Source organism: Rhea americana, unplaced genomic scaffold, assembly GCF_003343005.1.
Source record: "Rhea americana isolate MKP2758 unplaced genomic scaffold, rheAme1 scaffold_64, whole genome shotgun sequence".
NCBI classification, from domain to species: Eukaryota; Metazoa; Chordata; class Aves; order Rheiformes; family Rheidae; genus Rhea; species Rhea americana.
Window position 1 is genome coordinate 1677600 of NW_028186801.1, and position 18957 is coordinate 1696556.

Genomic DNA, 18957 nt, shown 5'->3' on the forward strand with positions numbered 1-18957 from the left:
GGGGGCTGGGGGGTGGGGGGTGGCGGCGCCGGGGAAGCGGGGCGGCCGTGGCCTTGTGCGGGGTGCCGCGCGCCCCTGCGAGTGTGCGGGTGCGCTGCAGCTCGCGGCTGCCAGGGGGACCCCGAGATGCCGGCAGCGGGGGGCACTCGAGCTTCCTGCCTGTGCGGGGACCTCCTCTCCTTCTTTCTCTTCCTTTTTATTTTATTTTTTTTCCCCACTTGGAGTTCAACATGTCGCTTCGCTGGATGCTTGCTGGCCGGGATCACCCGGAATGAAGGCCTTTGCTTTCTTCCTCGTTGTAGATGTATCCAACATAAAGGACTGGCAGCAGCAGTTACATGAGATGAATGGTAGTCTCTCATCCAGAAAGACTAAGAAAGCGCCTGAGGGAGTTAGTAACTACAATTGGAAGTACTGGAGTGTGTTTATCATTGCCATGAACATGGAAAAAATAYGCAGCATCCATCAATCAAATATTTAAGGGGCCTACACTGTCAACATTTGCAAAACTTTCAGTGTTTACTACAAAATCTTCACCAGTTGCTGCAACCCCTCCCCCCAAACAATAAACTCTCTAAAAGTGATTGTGATAGTGTGATAATATGACGGCATCTTCCCAGTTTCTCTCCAAGCAGACTGTAGTTGGTGGATGGGTATAATGTGTCCCACTTGATGTTTTGAAAAATGTGGAAAGATGCATTTTTCTCTCCAAGTGCCCTATAGTTGGTGGATGGGTATAATGTGTCCCTTTTGGTGTTTTGAAAGACACAGAAGGATACATCTCAGACTGTAATTCATTGAGATGAGTTAAGAGTAACAGTAAAAATGGGTGCTAGACTTGGAAAGTATGACAAATAACCTTTCCTCTCCTCTTCTCCAAGATGGAGTTTGATAATGGAGATGCCTAATTATTTTCCTGTCAATCACAAAATAAAWCCTAAGAGAGAAGAGCTAAGAGACTTAAGATAGTGTGCAGAGTTGTACTTTCTGACTTTGTTAGTAGCTTGTTAGTAGCTCCTAACTGAACTTAGTGCTGTGCTCATTTTTTTGATGGTTAACTTACTAAAGCATGAGAATGGTACAGAACTTGGAGTGAAATGAGCTGAATGGCTTCCCTCTTCTTGTAAATTCAGGAGTTATTTTTCCTTTTGGGACAAAATTAAGACAATTGAATTCTACACACATTGGAATTTGAATGACTTTCAGATGTCTCTGTAACAGGAAAAAAAAAATAGGCTCCTCAGTGCTTCAGGTACCTGGAATGCTGATATGAGTGTTTAGAATAGGCCATTGGTACCTGAACTTTTGGTTGTGTAGCTCACTTAGACCTGCATGAGAGGTATATGTTAGCACTTCCTCCTTCCCTCCATGTTTCCTGTATTTTTGACAGGCCTTGCGTATCATGTGTTCTGCTTTCTGAGGACAGTGAGTTATCTGTGCGTATGTAGAAGGAGGGCCTTAYGCACAGGTAGTAGTTGTGCTTTTCAGAGCCACTGGTCCTTTTTGATGTTTGCAGAACAGCAAGTGTTGAGGCTGTTGCATGGGCAGAGAAATGATGTGCTGTGTCTATGCAGTCAGTTCAGTGTTTGGGAAGCACCCACCAGAGGTGCTGTGTTTACTGTGGTGGTTTGTGTATGCAGCACAGTAGTGCTGCTGCCATGCTTGCGCTTCCTCTAGCCTGTAGCTTACTCCAGGACTGTTCCTGACTGGGGCCAGGCAAGGGAATTGGTATGATGGGTTGCTTATTGAGCACACTGAAAATAGGTGGTCTGATTTTTCTTAGCCTCTTGCATATCTGAGAAAAAGATGTGCACAATTGAAACCGAAAGCAAGGCATTGTGTGTATGTATGTTACAAAGGATTTTTTTATGGAGTTTTCACAACAYAGAGCTGACTCTTCCAGGCTGGCATCATATTCTTCAATATGATTACAGAACTTCAGTTCTTTAATAAACTTTGGTTTACTGTTTTGTCAGTCACAGTGGTATAAGACTGTTCATTAAGTTAGCTCTCAAAAGTTGAAGTAATTGCAACTTAATTCATTATGACAGAGATCATATCCATCCTGAGGATTTGAGTTCAGTAGTGAAAAGTATCAAGGGAAATAAGAGAGACAAGCATCTTCTATTTTGAATTCTTGATGATTTTTTTGGTGAAAACCAGTTTGTTCCTGTACACCAATGGGTGTAATGGATGTGTCTACAATAGCTATGTGTTTGTGTTAGTATGGTTATAGCCTAATTCATTTTAACATTCTTGTGACGTGGCTGCGAACATGCTGTATCTCAGACTAAATTGTCAAAGGTCTTATTTCCTCGGGAAACTCCAGGAATTGGAAAGATTGTGAAAAAAGGACATACAAATGCTACTTAAATACCTGATGACTTTTTTTCTATTTTCCTGTATTTACATATATATTCTACAGTGTTTCAGATAATTTTTTTTCATGCATTGATACTGCATTGGTATTGGTCTGATGCTATAGACACTTGTACAGAAAGTGCTACTTTGCAGATAAAACATGACTGCTTAATGCTGGTTTTAGGTTCTGAGAGCTGTGGGGTGTTCTAAGTTAGCTTCTGATTTGGATGATTGTGTTCCATCAACTTTTGTTTAGGAAACAGGTTAGTAAATAATAGAGCAGAGCTGTATTATACAAACAGTGTTTCATTTGAGAAATGATAGTGTTTAGAAGTGGTTATAATTAAAATTAATTCAGTTTAGCTGATCCTCACTCAGCTCAAGCATGAGGTTAGTGCAATTCCTCATCACCTAACTTTGTTAATTTGGAGAAAAGGTCTTGTGTCTTAATATATTTGTCTAGAAAACCAGACATGCGTGGAAGGTGTCATGGAATTTGCTTGGGTATTCATTTGATGACCTTCAGAAAAACTAAGCTATTTAAAAGCAATGTGTGTGGCTTTTAAGGATTTCCTATGCACAATAAAAATAATACAAAAGGAAAGTCTAATTACAAATATGGCCCAGGTATTTAGTGATAACTTTGACCTGAAGTTTTCAGGAAGACTGCAAATGTTGAAGGTGAGAAGCTCAGCTGCACGTAGCTGAAAAAGATGACTATTTCTGTTACTTTATAATTACTTTTAAAATACATGGTTTGTTTCAAGATTTAAAGTATTTTATAGTCTCACTTAAGCTTCTTAATGCGTTTACATATCGACACTACTTTGTCTCTATCTTAATTGCTGTCAAAGGTTAGACTGGAGATTTTGTCTAGAGGGAAAGATGGAAGTTGTTCAGATCTTAGTAGCAGGAAATGCAGCATGTACTGTGGGTCTTAATGTGTGCTAAGGCTGTGCGACCTTGAGAGAAATAATTTACAATGTTGATAGTTTAAAGCTTAACTTGCAGTCATGAGGAGGCAGTTGCACGCACATCAGCTGTTTCACATGCTGTTTGTAGACCGTAGAACAAACTATTACCAGTTTACCCATTTTTTTCTTATGMTCAAAATGTGAAAGTAACATTTTAGATACAAAAATATTAATTTGTAAGTGTTTCTGTAGCYGTGAAGTGTTCAGCCAATGGTGATCTTCACAGTTGTCTTTTTAAGAATAAACGATCTACTAGATCTGATATAGCTCTCTAATCATTAGAAACTCTGATTAAGAGGTTGGCTAAAGAGATGCATGAAATCTGGAGTGGAACAAAACCTCAGGCTTCCAAGACCCRGGATAGAATCATGAATGCCTGTTGTCTTTTCTGAGTCTGTAGTAAGACTGTAGTAAGCAAGCTGGTTCAGTCCACTACTTTGTTTAGATGTTGGTTAATAGCATTTGAGAAGTGAATAATGAGAAGCAACACAAAAATACTTAAATGTTTCAAAGCAGAGACAGCTCTTCTTCAGTTCTGTTGGCATGGCCTTTCCTTAAAAGAAAATTTCCTTTTAATTCTGGCTTAAGAGGCTGTCTTAAGCATTGAAAGACTGAGTTCTAGGAGGAAGAAAATATTTAGCTCTCAAAGAATTTTTAATTTTTTGTTACACTTCAAGCATTTTTCTCATTGCTCACCTCTCAAATGCTATTAATCTGAGATTTAAATTGTTTTTATTTCACAGGTGTTAATGTTGCTGGGCCCTGAGTCTTCTCTGCTGCAGTATTAGCAGTGAATATCACTGCTAATACTGGGTATGTCACTGAAGTGTGTAACGAGCATGTTTTTCATTGTTTTAGTCATCATGCATCTATTTCAGATCTGCTTGACTTTTTATGCATGTGGAATAGATTTTCAGTGCCTTGCATGCAGTTATGTCTCTCTTTGTACAGCAACATTTTAACCTTTTGAACTCTGAAATTGATTGAGTTGCTTCTTCTAATGTATGTTTTTAGAACAGTAATGTAGGTTTTAGTACTATTTTTCCACTGAGCTTGGATCACCTTTTTAAGTAATTTTTAATTATGTGACACTCCAGTTTGGGAAGTGAATCTTGATTTCGGATGGTTAAGTATGAATCGGTCTAAACACGTTACTCTGCTGTGCATATAAGGTTGCATCACCAGAAATATGCTTATCATTCTTGAGCTGGTGGCATCTTCTGACATGGCCTCCTGATTCTTTTATCAGCTTCAGTACTGTGGAATTCTGTTGGTGCCGATAGCATGATTGAATGGAATTTGCAAAAAAGAAAAAAGCTCGAGAAGGTTATTTTGTAGCTATGGCTCAAGTTTGTAAGCTTTCTACAGGTATATTATGTGCTTGCAAAAACTTTTTAAGTGCTGCACTTCTATTCATTTGAAAGTGACTTACTGAAACCATAACCATGGTTATACATCTGTTGGGGCTTATCTATTGTAACATCTCGTGTAACAGCCACCAAATGTATCAGTTGGATTAATGTTGTCTTCTTTCTTTAGTGAATGCTGGATTGTTATTTGAAAGCTAGAGACCTTAAAATAAGGTGTACAGTTCAGTAATGGCATCATTTTTGTGGAAATAATACTGAACTGAAGCTAACAGAAAAGGCTATTAAATGTATTTTATAAATTTCAGGAGCTTCWGGGGGAGTGAGTGGATTTGCTCTCCTCTATTAATCAGATGTTCCAGCAGAAAAAAATTTTTGAAGCTTGGAAACATTTTTCCAGTGTTTTTTAATATGTTATTTTTTGGATAAGTCTGTTAACCAGTTTAATTTAGAAAACATTTTAAAAGCATTATTGCCACAGTTTTTCTTGTGGATAGCGTAACTGCTAGCATTGTCATGTTTGATTATAACTGGCAGTCTCAGTCAAGTGATGCTCTCCTTTCCTTTGACTGATCTTGTAATATACACAGGTTGATCTTGTTAAACTATTAAAACGCAACCTGCTACCTCAAGTGCTTTAAACACTGTTTGTATTTTTGTATTACTACTTTGTTACTCGTCAACAAACTGAATACTTCTGCCAGAATGAACTGTATAGGAACACAGTCTGGAAACTTTCAAGATCTCTTCATATATGAAAACTCCAATTTCAGCAATTAATGATGAGCATGTTTTCACATAGTGATGAAAAGGAGAAGCTACAACAAGCTCTGCTGTTTAGTTTAAAAAAATCTTTAAGTTTGGATTTCAGCTTCTGGATTACTTTTCTAATAATGAAAGATTGTTCCAAATAGAAATCGGTAGGTTTTCTGCTACAGAATGTTGGCACTCAGAACAAAGGCCACGTTGTGTGTTAATTACCCTATTTTTAGAACATGATCAAGGAGCCCAGATCAGTAGCAGAGAAAAACATGCAAGAATAATTCAGTCCTGGTTTTAAATTGTATTTTTGTAGTCCGTTTCCTTCTCTTTGTGGATATTTTTTTCTTTCAAAAGTAAACAGGCACTACTTAAAATAAATATGAAATGCTACRATAATAGAGTTGAGTATTTGACAGCATCTTCATTTTCTGATTTAGAAATCAGGTAAGGAAGAAGCTCTGAAGTATTTCCATGTGAACGAAAGCAAACTCTGCAGTTACTAGTAACTAATTAAATTAGCTATGTGTGGTTAGTCAGCTTTGTTTTGAAGAATTTGAGTTTTCCCATCACATAATTGGAGACTTCGTGCAACTTGCAGGGACCCTTAGAGCGGAAGTAAGCATCTGCTCTCATACCATAACCTTTCTATTGTGCTTGCAAGCATCATTGAAATAGTTGCGTTGACATACAACTGCAGTTGGTATCTTTTCCTCAGGAGTTACTGGGGACAAGTGAAAATGGTAAGTTAAAGGTGAGAGAGAGAAGGTGATTTCAATTAATTGTATTACTTGGTTCTGGAGTATCATGATTTAGTGTTTGATCTCTAGCTGTAGCTAATGTTTTGCTTTCAGAGGAGAAGAAATGCCAAATTCCAAATCTCACTGTTATCACAAGGGTGTCTTAGATGTTGTAGCACACAGCTTCTGAATAACTTCAAACTTGTTTAACCTTATCCATTTCTAAAAGGTGCTTACCTGCAGCATCCTCTTGACTTTAACTCTGCTGTTACTCATTTAACTGTACAAAAGAGAAACCTAGCAGTTTTTTTAACCTTACAGCCATTCAAGCACTTAGCTGCTACAAAGAGTGGGTACACAGAGCCAAAGGAGAGCTAGGATCAGCTTTTCCAGCAGTGTCTACCTCTTGTATTGGCTTTAGCTGACTGGAAAATTGTAAGGTCAACAAGGAAACTTAGTTTTCCCCTTACCAGAAGGGCTTATCTCCATCTTTTCTTCGTGGTGAAGAGAGGGCTCCCCATCCTGGTTAGCCTGAGCAGCTGCATCTATTCGTGGGTACAGGGCAAACTGTCTGCCAGCTGCAGTCACTGGTTGACTAGGGGCAATTGGCACGGAGGAGGCAGCAGCCCTGGGCAGTCTTGCTGTGCCTCTGCTCCAGCTGTGTCTTTCACCAGCTGCAGAGTTTTAACGGGCTATGCTGCTAATAGAAACTCTGCCATACTTTCAAGCAAAAATAGATTTCAGGGTTCTGAATGTGTTTTGTGAAACACATTTACTCATTTAAGTTCTGTGCCCGATTCAGAAAAATCTTACTCAAGCTTCTGCTAAAAATTCCCATATATCCAGTGCCAGTTAGCGTTTCTGCTGTTTGTTGATCGGAGACTATCTTTTGGACACAGTGATTGAGCTATTGCTTACACAATGAGTTCTAATGAAAATGGTTTTGTTTGAGCCTTCTGTAAGGGAGCAGTGGCACCTTTTCCTAGTTTCTATACTGAGAGACAGCTAGATTGTTTCCTTGCGATACTAGCTCCTTAGTCTCTTTATCAGGCCTGGGTAATATGATTCAAGCCTTTATGTTAGACCAGTACTTTCTTGTGCATTTATCTTCTGCTCTTGTGTTGCTCTTGTGATTGGGTAGACAACCTTAATCATATACTCTAGATTTGAAAATTTAATTTAACTTTGTCAATTTTTGCCTCTTCTACATTACGAGTAGGAAATCTTTGTTAACAGAAGAATTCTGAGGCACTAATAAAAGGAAATTCTCTGTAGAATTTGAATAGCCGATAATATCTTTCACCAAATAATTGATGTACTGGTCTAGTCACATATTTGAAATAATTTTTTCACCTTCAGCTTTCCTAAAAATACATATATTTATGTAATTGAATGATTTAATCTTAGATTATAATATGTTGTTTAAATGTCATGTTATAACTCTTTTGGATCTCCATATCCCACTTTCCGTGCTACTGATAATTGGTGTTTCAGGAATTTGTATGCGAAGGTAAAAAGGCAGTTCTTTTGATTCTCTTTTGAAATGGCCTTTTTTGTCTAATATTAGATTGATTCTATTTCAATAGTGGCTAAAATGCTTTCCCCATTACTGAACTGTGGGATCCTTTCCTATGTATCAATTTTCCTATCTGGCAGTTGATAGTATAGCTTCCACTAGTTGTTGCAAAATGATTGATTTGTCTTATTAGGCTTTAATACCTAAAGGATTTGAGGTATCATGTACTCTGTATGTATACATGTATCGCGTACTGTGTACTTCTAAACTGTTCACCCAGTTCTGATAAACACGTGGATGAAACAACCCTGTTTCTGCATCTGACTGTAGATGTTTAAAGTAGTTATTTCAGATAGTTTGCTTAGGCCACTAAAAAGGTTTGTAACTTTTCATTTTATCAGCAGCGTAGAAAAAAAGTTAAGTTACAAGTTGGCTTCCTGAAATATTAGGCAAGAACATCAATTTCAGGTAGTTTTCAGTGAATATATTCACCCTGAGTTTCTTGGGTTGTATTAAGTGTTGAACTTGGCTGGTATGAAGCAACTTGCCTGGCACTTCTGCTTTCTGCACATGTTGTAAATAGCCTACAGTTTGTTTAGTGTGTGTAGTGTGGGGGTGGGTGGGTGTTCTTTGTGTTTTGTTTGGTACCTAGCTATTCTCCAGCTGGATTCCTATTCACTGACATCTGGCCTTGTTCACTTAAGTTACTATTTTTTCTTGCAGTTACTTAACCCCACATGTGGCCTGTTTATTTCAGCTATTTTCTATTAAACGCRTTGCTTTCCATTATCCAAGGCCTGCCTTGAGAAATAAGGCGGAAGGAGGCTGAGGTGCAGCTCTGTGGACAGGCTAGCTCATTTGCTGTACTTTGAATTATTGACAGCTGAGGGAATTCGTTTGGGCAGAAGCATAGGGTTGTTTTTAAGACTTGAGTGTGTGATGGCTGGCTGTAGCTTGGGTCCAGTTTCCCCCAAAAGTCCGTTTGTATCCCTTGAACTGCTTGAGAACTTTCTTGCCATTGCAAACTGAGTGAACAATTCCTATAGAGAGAGGAAATGATGTTTCCTGAAAGAGCCAGAATGGCTACTGGGTGGGGTATGGTATCCACAGAGATGCTGAACAGCTGAGAACAGTTGGCTGGCTGCCAAAGACAGGGCTTGTGCTCTGTGTTTGTGTAAAAAAAACTGTTGTTTTCTTGGAGGAACTGTCTCAGGAATGTCTTGCTTCATCAGCTGACTCTTAATTCACCTTGCTGTGACCTGTCCTCCTGAGGCTCAGCGGATGTCAGGGTAATCTAATAGTGGCATGCTTGCTTAGGATGGTTAAAGCTGAGCTTCAAGAAGAAAAGGCTTCTCACCATAGCTATTAGGTAAACTCGGACTGGTTTGTACTTGGATAAAGGCAGGCTGCGAAAGAGGAAAGTCCAAATCATTTGACTGTGAGAAGAAATGAATATTTAAAACTGAAGACTTTATGTGAAATTAATTAGTGAAGAAGAGTAACCCAGTAGTATTTCCTGAGAATGGAACATTTATTCCTGGATAATTTGAGGATAAACAGATAGTGATGTAATTTTCTGCATGAATAGGACAAAATTTAAAAAAAGTTAAAGCAGAGATTAAAGAGATTAAGTGTCATTTAAACATCATGGCAAATAGCGAACTTTGATACTGTTGGTAAGATTCAAGTTTTTGAAGTAGTTCTGTAAACTTTGGTGATTCTGCAGGATGTACTCAAAACTGGCTAAGCTTGTGATTAACAGTCTAATGTTTTTGTTTTGAAAGAACATACKCATTTCCTCATGTTTGTGGGCAGGCTTCTGATCAAGCTTTAGCTACCTGTGTGGAAGAAGGCTTAAATGTTAGCTTTTAGAAGGCTTTACTGTAGTTTCCTGTGTTCTTTTGCTTCCTTTTTGTAGCGTGAGCTTCCGATGTGCTGTCTTTAAAGCCCTGTAAAGATAAGATATGCATTTCGTTTCCTCTGTATATTTCTAAAATAAGCAGTACAATATCTTTCATTGTAATTGGAGTCTCTGGACAATGTTATGTTTGCTCATAATTCAGTGCTATTGGCCCTAGCTGTTCAAATGACTGGGAAATAAATATTTTAAGAATTAGTAGGTTATTTACCTGCTGCTTTTGACCAATTTGAATGTGGGGAATGCCTGTTATTGGCACTCATAAGCCTTTTGCTGCAGTCGTGAGGCCTAGATTCTAAGCAGTATCTCAGTCCAAAGCCGAGACATGAAGTAAAACACCAACCATAGCCAGGTTTGTTATACCCTTACACTGGTAACAATGAACTAGTATCTCCCAAGTATCTTTTCAAGCAGCCATAGGAGCAAATGTTTCCTGCTGCTCAGGTGTCAGAGTGCAGCTGCTGTTCACAACCCTAGATGCACCTATGAAACAAGGAAGGAAGGAGGGCTGTGTTGCTCTGCTTTCTGTGGGAAGTTGAGTGACAGTAACTAGGAGTACTTTATACCAAGATGCGGGGAAATAATCGCAGTGTATATTTAGCAGTATGTGTTTTAGTGTTGATTGTGGTATGTATTGTAGTTAAAGCTTGTGCACAAGACTAGGACCCAGTATTAGGCATTGTGTGAAGGCAATGAGGAGTATTACCTCTCAAGGAAGGTGTTTTCTCTATATCTGTCTGCCTATTCAGTTTTTTACCAGCAGAACTGCATTTATAGGAAGCTTGGGATGGTTCAACTTGATGACAATAAAGTAAATGTGATGCAGATATATATCCATGCTAGTGGGCTGCGCAGATTAGTCTAAACTTCTGCCAATGTAGAGTTCTGTTGGCATAATGCCTTGTAGTCTTATCATACTTGAACTGGTGTCTAGAGCCAATAGTGTAACAACAAACAGTGATATCTTCCAAGCTTGGGGAGCAATTCTTCCAACTGTAGTTTTTTTGATAGTTGTGTAAAAAGTGAAGAGAGAATTAAAGAATGATGCATGAAAAAGATTAATGCAAAGATAATAGGGAAAAATAGGAGGCTGATGTGAGTRCACTGAAGGGATGATTTGAAGCTGACAATTGTTTGATATGATTTGTTTGAATTTCCATAAACTTTTGTGGAACGTTATCCAAAGGCTCTTAGTAAACTAGGCAGTTATAGAAAAAGATACAGGTCTTGCATTAGGTGTAACTAGACCTCACAATGTGAGAAGCTAGTGAGTAAGCTTCTGTGGAGTTTAGTACTCAGATGCGTGCCTTCAACAGTCATAAATGATCTTAGAAAAGAGGATGATCAGTGAGAGGATGAAGATTGCTGATGATACTTAGTTATTCTGGATGGTAAAGGCAAGGGCCAACTGTAGACTTCAAGAGTAACACAGACTGCTAGTGAAATTTTATCTGCTTCTTTGCCCAGTGTAGCAAAAAACTAACTTAGCTATAATCTCTCAGCTAAATGTCATAACTCAAATAGGATTTTGAGTGATAATACCAACTTACTGTTGAGTAGTAGTCATTAAAAATTAGAATTATTTGGAAAGGAATAGAAAACATAACAATGTCCTTATGCTATTGCATAAGTTCATGACTTGTCTGCRTTTTTGTATTGCCCTGATCTCACCTCTGTCTCCATCATGTCAAAGAATAAGTAAAATTGAAATGTACAGAGAACAGAAATAAGGATCAAAAGGATGGTATGAATCCTCTGAAAAGAGTGGCTGAGGAAGCTGAGACTTTCAGCTGTGAGGGAGGAGGGCAGGGCTTATGCTCTGAAGAGGGGATTCATTGTTCTTTCTTTTCCATGTAGTGGATGAAGAAGACATCAAAGGAAGTTACCACATAGTGRGTTCAAAACAAAAAGGATTATTACTTAAAACAGGGTATGATTAAACTTTGAGGCTCTGTCTCTGGATGTTGTTGATCAGAGAAAGATGGAAGTAGTTAAGGCAAGAGAAATTTATTGAGGCAGAGAGGTTTTAGATGCCTGTATTTCCTGAGCCTGTATGTTTTTTGTGAAAGTTGCTGAAAGTCAAGAGTTTCTGAGGGAATTCTTGCCATGCCCTTACTTCTCCCTAAGCATCTTCTAATGACCATGGGATTATTACTGGTACTGTTAAATTGCTTTTGGTGTGACTTGGTCACAGCTAATCTCATATTCTTATTTAGGAAAAATGGTTCATTGAACTGTGGAAGTCAATTAGGTTTCAGCAAACCTGTATCTAAGAGGTTTCAGCTGTTGTTTTGTTGAGCCCACCGGCTCTGTGAGACTACATGGTGTGATCACTGGTCACACCTTTGTTCAAAGAGYTGCTTCTAGTTTCATGGGCGCAGATGAGGAAGCTGTGTATTTGGGGAGGGAGAAGGGAGAGAGGAAAACATTGGTCTCCACTAGGGATAAAAGTACTTAGTGAATATGATTGTCATATCTGCGCAGAACTACATGAAAGGTATTCCTAAGAGCAATGCCTCTTGCGTGCTTTTTTAAACAGTGAGATGACCAGGCTTCTTGAAAAGTTCTTGCATAGAGCGCAAGTTAAGCCTAAGTGGGTGTAAGGAAAAATTTTATATTTTGCAGGGATAAAATTCCTTTGCAAGTGAAAGAAATGCTGGCTGTGATGTGGCTGTAGAAATGTGGGTGTGTAATCAAAATGTGTTCTGAGTTTCTCTAGGTTTTTGGACTGTATTATCAGTCTGTTGCGAGTGGAAACTGGAGCCTTTGAAATGGTTACATGCTTCCATGTATGACCCTGAGGCCTTAAGACAGGCAAACATGATCTGAAATGGAAGAAACTTGAAATGAATCTCACAGCATTGCTGGAACTTTACGATTTCTTATTGAGTTTAGTTAGTGTTAGTGCTGTTATTTTATCTGATAGAGAACACTGTTTATTTTCTGAAACAAATTGAYAAATAGACATTTCTTTAGCTTTTCTAGGTACTAGGGAGTTGAATATTTTTGGCTAACAGTCTCTGAAATACTTCATTAGCATTTGAAAGTTGTGGCCCTAAATGAAGACRGGGAATACTTTCTTCCCATGTAATTTTGGGGAAGTATTCATGACACTAAGCAAATATATTTTGATTGTATCTACCTAGAGTGTAAGCATTAAATTCTAAGGAGCTTAGATTATACATATCTCTTTGTATTCACTGATACTGTCCTGATCTTACTGGGTTTATGTTCTTGTGTTAACGTATTTTTACAAATCAAATGTATTTTTTTTCATTTTTTTTTCGGGAGGGGGAAAAGAAACTTTTGTAGTGACTAAAATTCTCAGTGGGACACATTATGAGAAGTTGAACTTCTAGCAACGAAGTTTAGTGTTTAACTTAGTGGACAGCATTAAAATGAGAACTCTAAAGCAGTGGTTGCCACGCTTCTTGCAGCAGTGGATGGTTTGGTAATTAGACCCAGTAGTTCAGGAGAGACTAAGATGACAGTAATGATACAGTATTGTCTAGTGAGTAAAACTGTCTCTGAATTCAAGTTACCAAAAACATCTTTTTCTTTGGAGACTAGAATCCTCTAGCTATCATTTTGCTGATTGAAAATGTTGTAAATGTAATACATTCAAGAACACAGTAGGTGTCCTATGGTATTTAAGATTTGAAATAGGCTCAACATTTAAATCTTATGCATATTGTGTCTTGAATGTCTATGGTATGATGGGAATTAGCCAGGTTAAATAGGTTGACACAGTGGCATCAAATTTGTTGTGAAATGTGGTAATTCTTTGTACTTTAAGGATCTACTTGGATTGGTTTTTGTAGAGCTAGTGGATCCATGAGTCCACAGTAAAGTTAAGTTGCAGTTAGTATTAAAAGGAACCAAGTTAGCTGCAGGTATCCTATATTTGCAGTTACCTGCTAGAAGTGAGTAAACCGTTACCAAAAGGATTCTAGGACCCTTCTTACTGCAGTTAGTTTTCAGGTTTGTTTTATACATTATTTTTAAATAGAAACTACTGGTTTTCATTCTGTAATACTGTTACAGTCCTATGATACAAAATTCTACCCACTATTTTGCAGATATTTCAATTTGTGTAAGTAGATCTGTTAATTCTAAACCAGAATCAAATTCTTCTTTATTTCTGTGCAAGGGTGAGAACTCCAAAATATTGTATAGGAAATACACTCCTCCTCGTATTACCATATATATTCTACGTATTTCTCCAAGGTTGTGCAGTTAATTTCTTTTTCTTTTCTTTTTTTTTGACAACGATTGGACATGAGTATAGATCTTGTAAAAGTCTAATGCTGCTGCTCTTTTTTCCCCTCTTTCATCCCTCTAGGGTTTGAAATCTAAGAGAATGGCAGACATTGACAAGTAAGTAAAATCTGTAGGTTAAGGAGACTGTAACTTACCTGCTGTGTGACCTATTTCTTATTTCAAACAAATACTATCTATATGCTTGAGAGAAAGGATCCACTGCAAGGTAGTGGTCTTGGCACTGTGGCAAGATGTGTGGTTTATAGCATTTGCACATGGGAGAAAAGCTTGAATTGCTCGTGCCAATGGGTTTGGGATCCTCAATGTAAGTAAATCTAAAACTGGGACAAGGTACTCATTAACCATTAGGTACTATGTTAGTTGGAATACTAGGGGTGGAAGGGGGAAGGTGGTGCTACCTAATACTGCAGTTTCACTGTATTTAGTTTTTCCTTACTCAGAACACTGGTGTTTCATGGCATTCAGAGGACTGTTTAGGTGAATCTGTCCTCAGTTCCCTAGGCCTACCGGTTTTATCAGGGAGGATTCATAGAGCAGAAGGGGACAAAAGTCTTTTGTAAAAAAGGAATCTTCAAAATTCTGGAAAGGTATTATCTCTTCAAAATTTTCTGAGGCTGCTGAAAGTAAAATAATCTGTAGAGACAAACTTTTGAATTTGACTGTTAAGACTTCCAGTTTGTTGTAGGTGAACACTGATGCATCAGTTTGCTTGATCTGTAGCCTGATCTCTAATGTGAGGTCTTTAAGCTATTTTAATAAGTCTCTTTAATTTTATAAAATTAACTTATTGATTCTGTTATTGGATATTTCTAATAGCAAAGAACAGACAGAACTTGATCAACAGGATATGGAAGATGTTGAAGAAGTAGAAGAAGAAGAAGCTGGTGAAGATGCCAACAACAAAGGTAACCTGGAAAATGAGCCTTTTTAAGCTGCTGCATACTTGCTTTCAAATTAATATTAAAAGAATTTTACTGCTTAACCTACATGGAAGTGATAAAGCATAAATACTGAGGCATTACTAAGCACTATTGATGCCCTACTGTGCTTAAATTCTGAAGCAAGCAAGAATGTTTTTTCCTCAGTTGAGTGACTTTCTTTTTTAAATTGTTACTTGCTTTTAGCTATTAATTTTAGTCAAGGTCAGTACCTAGTCAGGCCATACTGACTGTCTGAAAGGATGTGCAACTGAAAAGAAAGATTTATTGTGAATATGTTAATAGATTCTTTCAAAAGTAATAACAGTCAAAGGCTTTTAAAATGTGATGCTTTGGATAGGAAAATATTTTGTGTGTATATGTGTATGTATATGTGTATGTATAGTGTATGTATGTGTATTTTTATATATATATATATATATACACACACACACACACGTGTATGTGTCACTATATTGATCAGCTGCTCGGCTGCTGTATAACTTTCTGTTGAGTAGTCTGATCCTGAACAGAGCAAAAATCAGTGTTACAACTAGTAGAAATCAATATATCCTTCTTCCATTCCGTTGCCAAAAAGCCTGAATGTGTATGAGAATACTTGTTTATATCTCTATGCTAAAAAGTTCTGCTCATATGTTGTAGTTGAATATTGGGAGGGTGGGTAGAATCTGAAGAGCAAGTAGCCAAAAGAAACATAATTCTGTGTTAAGAGTTCAATCAGTTCTTTTGAGTTTGTAATTCTTGCTTGCCTAGTTTTCTAATATTTTCTTCCATGCAGAATTCTTCCTCCAAGTTCTACTGATTTGGTCTTTTTTCATCTAGGCAGTTCTGCTTGCAGAAGTCTTTCTGTAGACACTGAATAAATAAAGCACTTGTGCTTTAAGGAAACCGTGTTGGTCAAAAGTTTTGCGTGTTGGGAAGGATTGAAAAAGGTTCATTCTAATTTAATTTGAAGGTGTCAGAATGCAATATAAAGAAAGGATTTTGTATTTCTTAAAATCCTTGTTTACACACCTGTAAAAGCTGAGTATAAGGGCGAGGAGGCAAAACAGCATGATAAGAACTGATCATAAATGCTTAATTTAACATGAGAACTTGTAAAATTCATTTCTGCAGGTTACTGAGGCACAGACTTGGAGCAGAAGAGGTTGATATTAATATGGGTAATGAGAACAGTTAGGAATACATCTTAAAAATATGCACAAATTTCTAGTCTGCCTTGTAGTTTGAAACAGGCTTTTCCTTTATGCAAATTGTTTTCTGAAGATGATGTAGATGTATAGGTAGTGCTGATGGTCTGACACATTATTGATTATAGAGTTAATTTGATTAATTTGGTGTGCTATTCCTTTTTAAAAATAATAGTTGTTAAAATTTCTTTTATTCCTTCTCTTTCTAGATTTTCTTTAAAAATGAGGTAAACAGATTTGTAAAGCAGTTATTTAATCMAGATCTGAAACAACTTTGTTTCTTTGGGCTTGTCTAAAACAGAAGGAAAACTCCAACTTCATTTCTGATTCTTTCTAAAGTAGTTTTGCTACCTTGAATTTCTATAATGGTTCAAATTAAAAACTCAAAGCAAAATCGATGCTTTTAGGGGCATCAAAATAGCCTACTCTGTTAACAAAAACTCACCTTTCTGAATGTTTCAAATTTTAATTCAGATGCTGCCTCCCTTCCCCAGATGATCAGGATGGGRTAGAATTGACCCATGCTTACAAAATGGAGAGGGATATGAGATGCTTCCGTCTAGCCTGTGTTCTGTGTTTCTCCCTAAATTTATATAGAAAACCTGTGGCCTTTTCCTAGTACTAAAATAACTTTTCTTGGATAGTCCAAAGTATTTTGAATTTACTTTCTTTTTTCTTTAAGCTCGGCAGCTGACTGTACAGATGATGCAGAATCCTCAGATTCTTGCAGCCCTTCAGGAAAGACTCGATGGTCTGGTAGGAACATCTACAGGATATATAGAAAGGTACAATATGTTCTAATTTTGTATGAGCAGAGCAGTAGTGCTTTTGCTGTACTAAMATTTTCTTTAATACTAATATTCACAAACTACTGTGCAGATGACGGAAAAAACTAATGTAGTCAGTCTGCAATGAATTTGTTAAAGAGTTGAAGAGACCAAACTTTTTTTTGCTTTCTTTTATTTGGGYTTTGAAGAAAAGAACACTAAAATATTTAGTGGCCAATGCTGTTCCCTACTATTACAAACTGGCATGCTGCTTTGAGAAGTTTTCCTGCTATTTGAAGCGTCTTTCATAGCTTTCCCTTAATCGTAAAACATCAGTATGGGCAAATACTTAGAGACCTAATGTCTCTAATCCCTCCATCTTGGGGTTATGATGTTACCAGAAAAGTTAATAAAATAGGAATGTTTTGATACAGGAGGAGCCCACATGAAGTACAAATAAGACTTGAAACAATCTCGTTTGCTTTTTACCCTATCTGCATTAACAATAGCATTTCTGCCTCTTACGTAATTTGATTGCTGTGTGCAATTTTTTCACCAAAACTGTAAGAGTTGTAGAACATGTGACCATCTTCCTGTAATGCTCTTACTCTCCTATTGACTTAAACTTGAGGAGCTACTGAATAGTAGGCTTATCTAGTACTGCTGCTGTTAGTAATAACTACTACAAGTTTTCTTTATTACTATAAATAGTCAGATGGAAGAAAACATTGTTTGGCTAATAGCYTCCCATGATACAAGATACATTGGTACAAGGAAGGATATTGAGTCAAAGGGATACCTTGTTTCACCTTTCTCTCTGATATAGGTAACCGCCTGTATTATAACTTAATTTTTTTTGAGTGAGGTGAAAGAGAAATGTCTCAAGCTCTGTCTAGTATGAAATAACTTAGACAAATGTGATACATGCTACCACTGATATGTATAACTGCTACAAAGTGGAATTTTGTCTACCTCTTGGCAGGAGAAGGTGGAATTGGCAACAAACCTCTAAATGCATGCTTGTCAGTGTCACCCACTGCATTTGTCATCTGTATACAGGATTCTTTCTGTTGTTCAAGATACTGTATACTATTGGTTTTCTGTAGCCAATATTTTTCTTCTGTTTTGGAATAGATATTAATTGGCCTTTGCTAATTTTTCAGGTCCTTGATCTAAGTGAATAAAACACGTGTTAATGATTTACATGGCATTCTTCTATTCAACTGTTCCCTCCTAGATACTGTATCATTTCTTCTTTAGTTCAAGTACAGTAGCACATCCTCTTACAAAAACATAGCAACTTCGTTACTGTGCCAAGTACCTAATTTGTAGTAGAAAACAGCTGGAAAAACACGTGCAGCTTGTTGAGTCCGTACTTTCTCAACATGTGAATGTTGGTTTAACCATGCTTTCTTTACAGGTATCTCTTCAGTGTCTTTCTAAGTATTATTTTAAGCTTATTTATCTAGATCTAGACGTAGATATGATAGAGAAGTTGGCAGGAGTCCGATGTCTTAAAAGCCTGTTATGTGACCTGCTAAGGAAGTAGATGCATAAACTAAACAGGTTCTAGGAAAATATCTGTTCCTACTTAAAATCTTGTTAGTTGTTTGGCAGCTATCTAATAACATACCTCTCCACCTAAGCCTAGCTGAAATTCCCTCAGCTGCTTGGTGGAGGTTGTATTCTTGTGTGATCTTAAGTCGTTATTGGCTTGTGTTCAGAGCAGCAAGTTATACTTGCTATTTTGCACTTGTGTATTCCTCTTTAGACTTAAGTCTGCTTTCCCCCTTTARATTTACTTGGTATAGCTGTCTCTTTCATGAAACTACATTTCCTCTTAAAGTACAGAGTTTATAAAGGTAGTGGATGCACAGATCAAGAAATTTTGAACTAATTGGCATGGACTCTTTGAAATGTAGCTATCTCTAGAATCTGTTGCATATYGTATATTCTATAATAAAGGGATTAACCTCTCTAGCAAACTAGAACTGGATACGCAGCTTGTATGGCACTGCCATCTTTAAAATGTCATGATTGTTTTTATATGCAGTTGCTAGAACCAGTACTCTAAAGTCTAAATATATGCATGTGACATCAATTGGGTGATTACAATGTCTTTTTTGAACACTTTTTCCTGAACGTG

At 37.3% G+C, this 18957-nt stretch overlaps 1 protein-coding gene across 2 annotated transcripts in view; it reads left to right on the top strand.

The window, feature by feature from the left end:
- Positions 1–18957, top strand: part of NAP1L1 (nucleosome assembly protein 1 like 1) — a 32581-nt gene that overhangs the window by 1169 nt on the left and 12455 nt on the right. For both annotated transcript variants that reach the window (XM_085320534.1, XM_085320535.1), the window contains 3 exons: positions 13978–14012; positions 14733–14821; positions 16727–16829. In XM_085320534.1, coding sequence (XP_085176660.1) covers positions 13996–14012; positions 14733–14821; positions 16727–16829 — 209 coding nt within the window. In that variant the 5' untranslated portion in view covers positions 13978–13995. Of the gene's footprint in view, positions 1–13977; positions 14013–14732; positions 14822–16726; positions 16830–18957 lie in introns of those variants that run through there.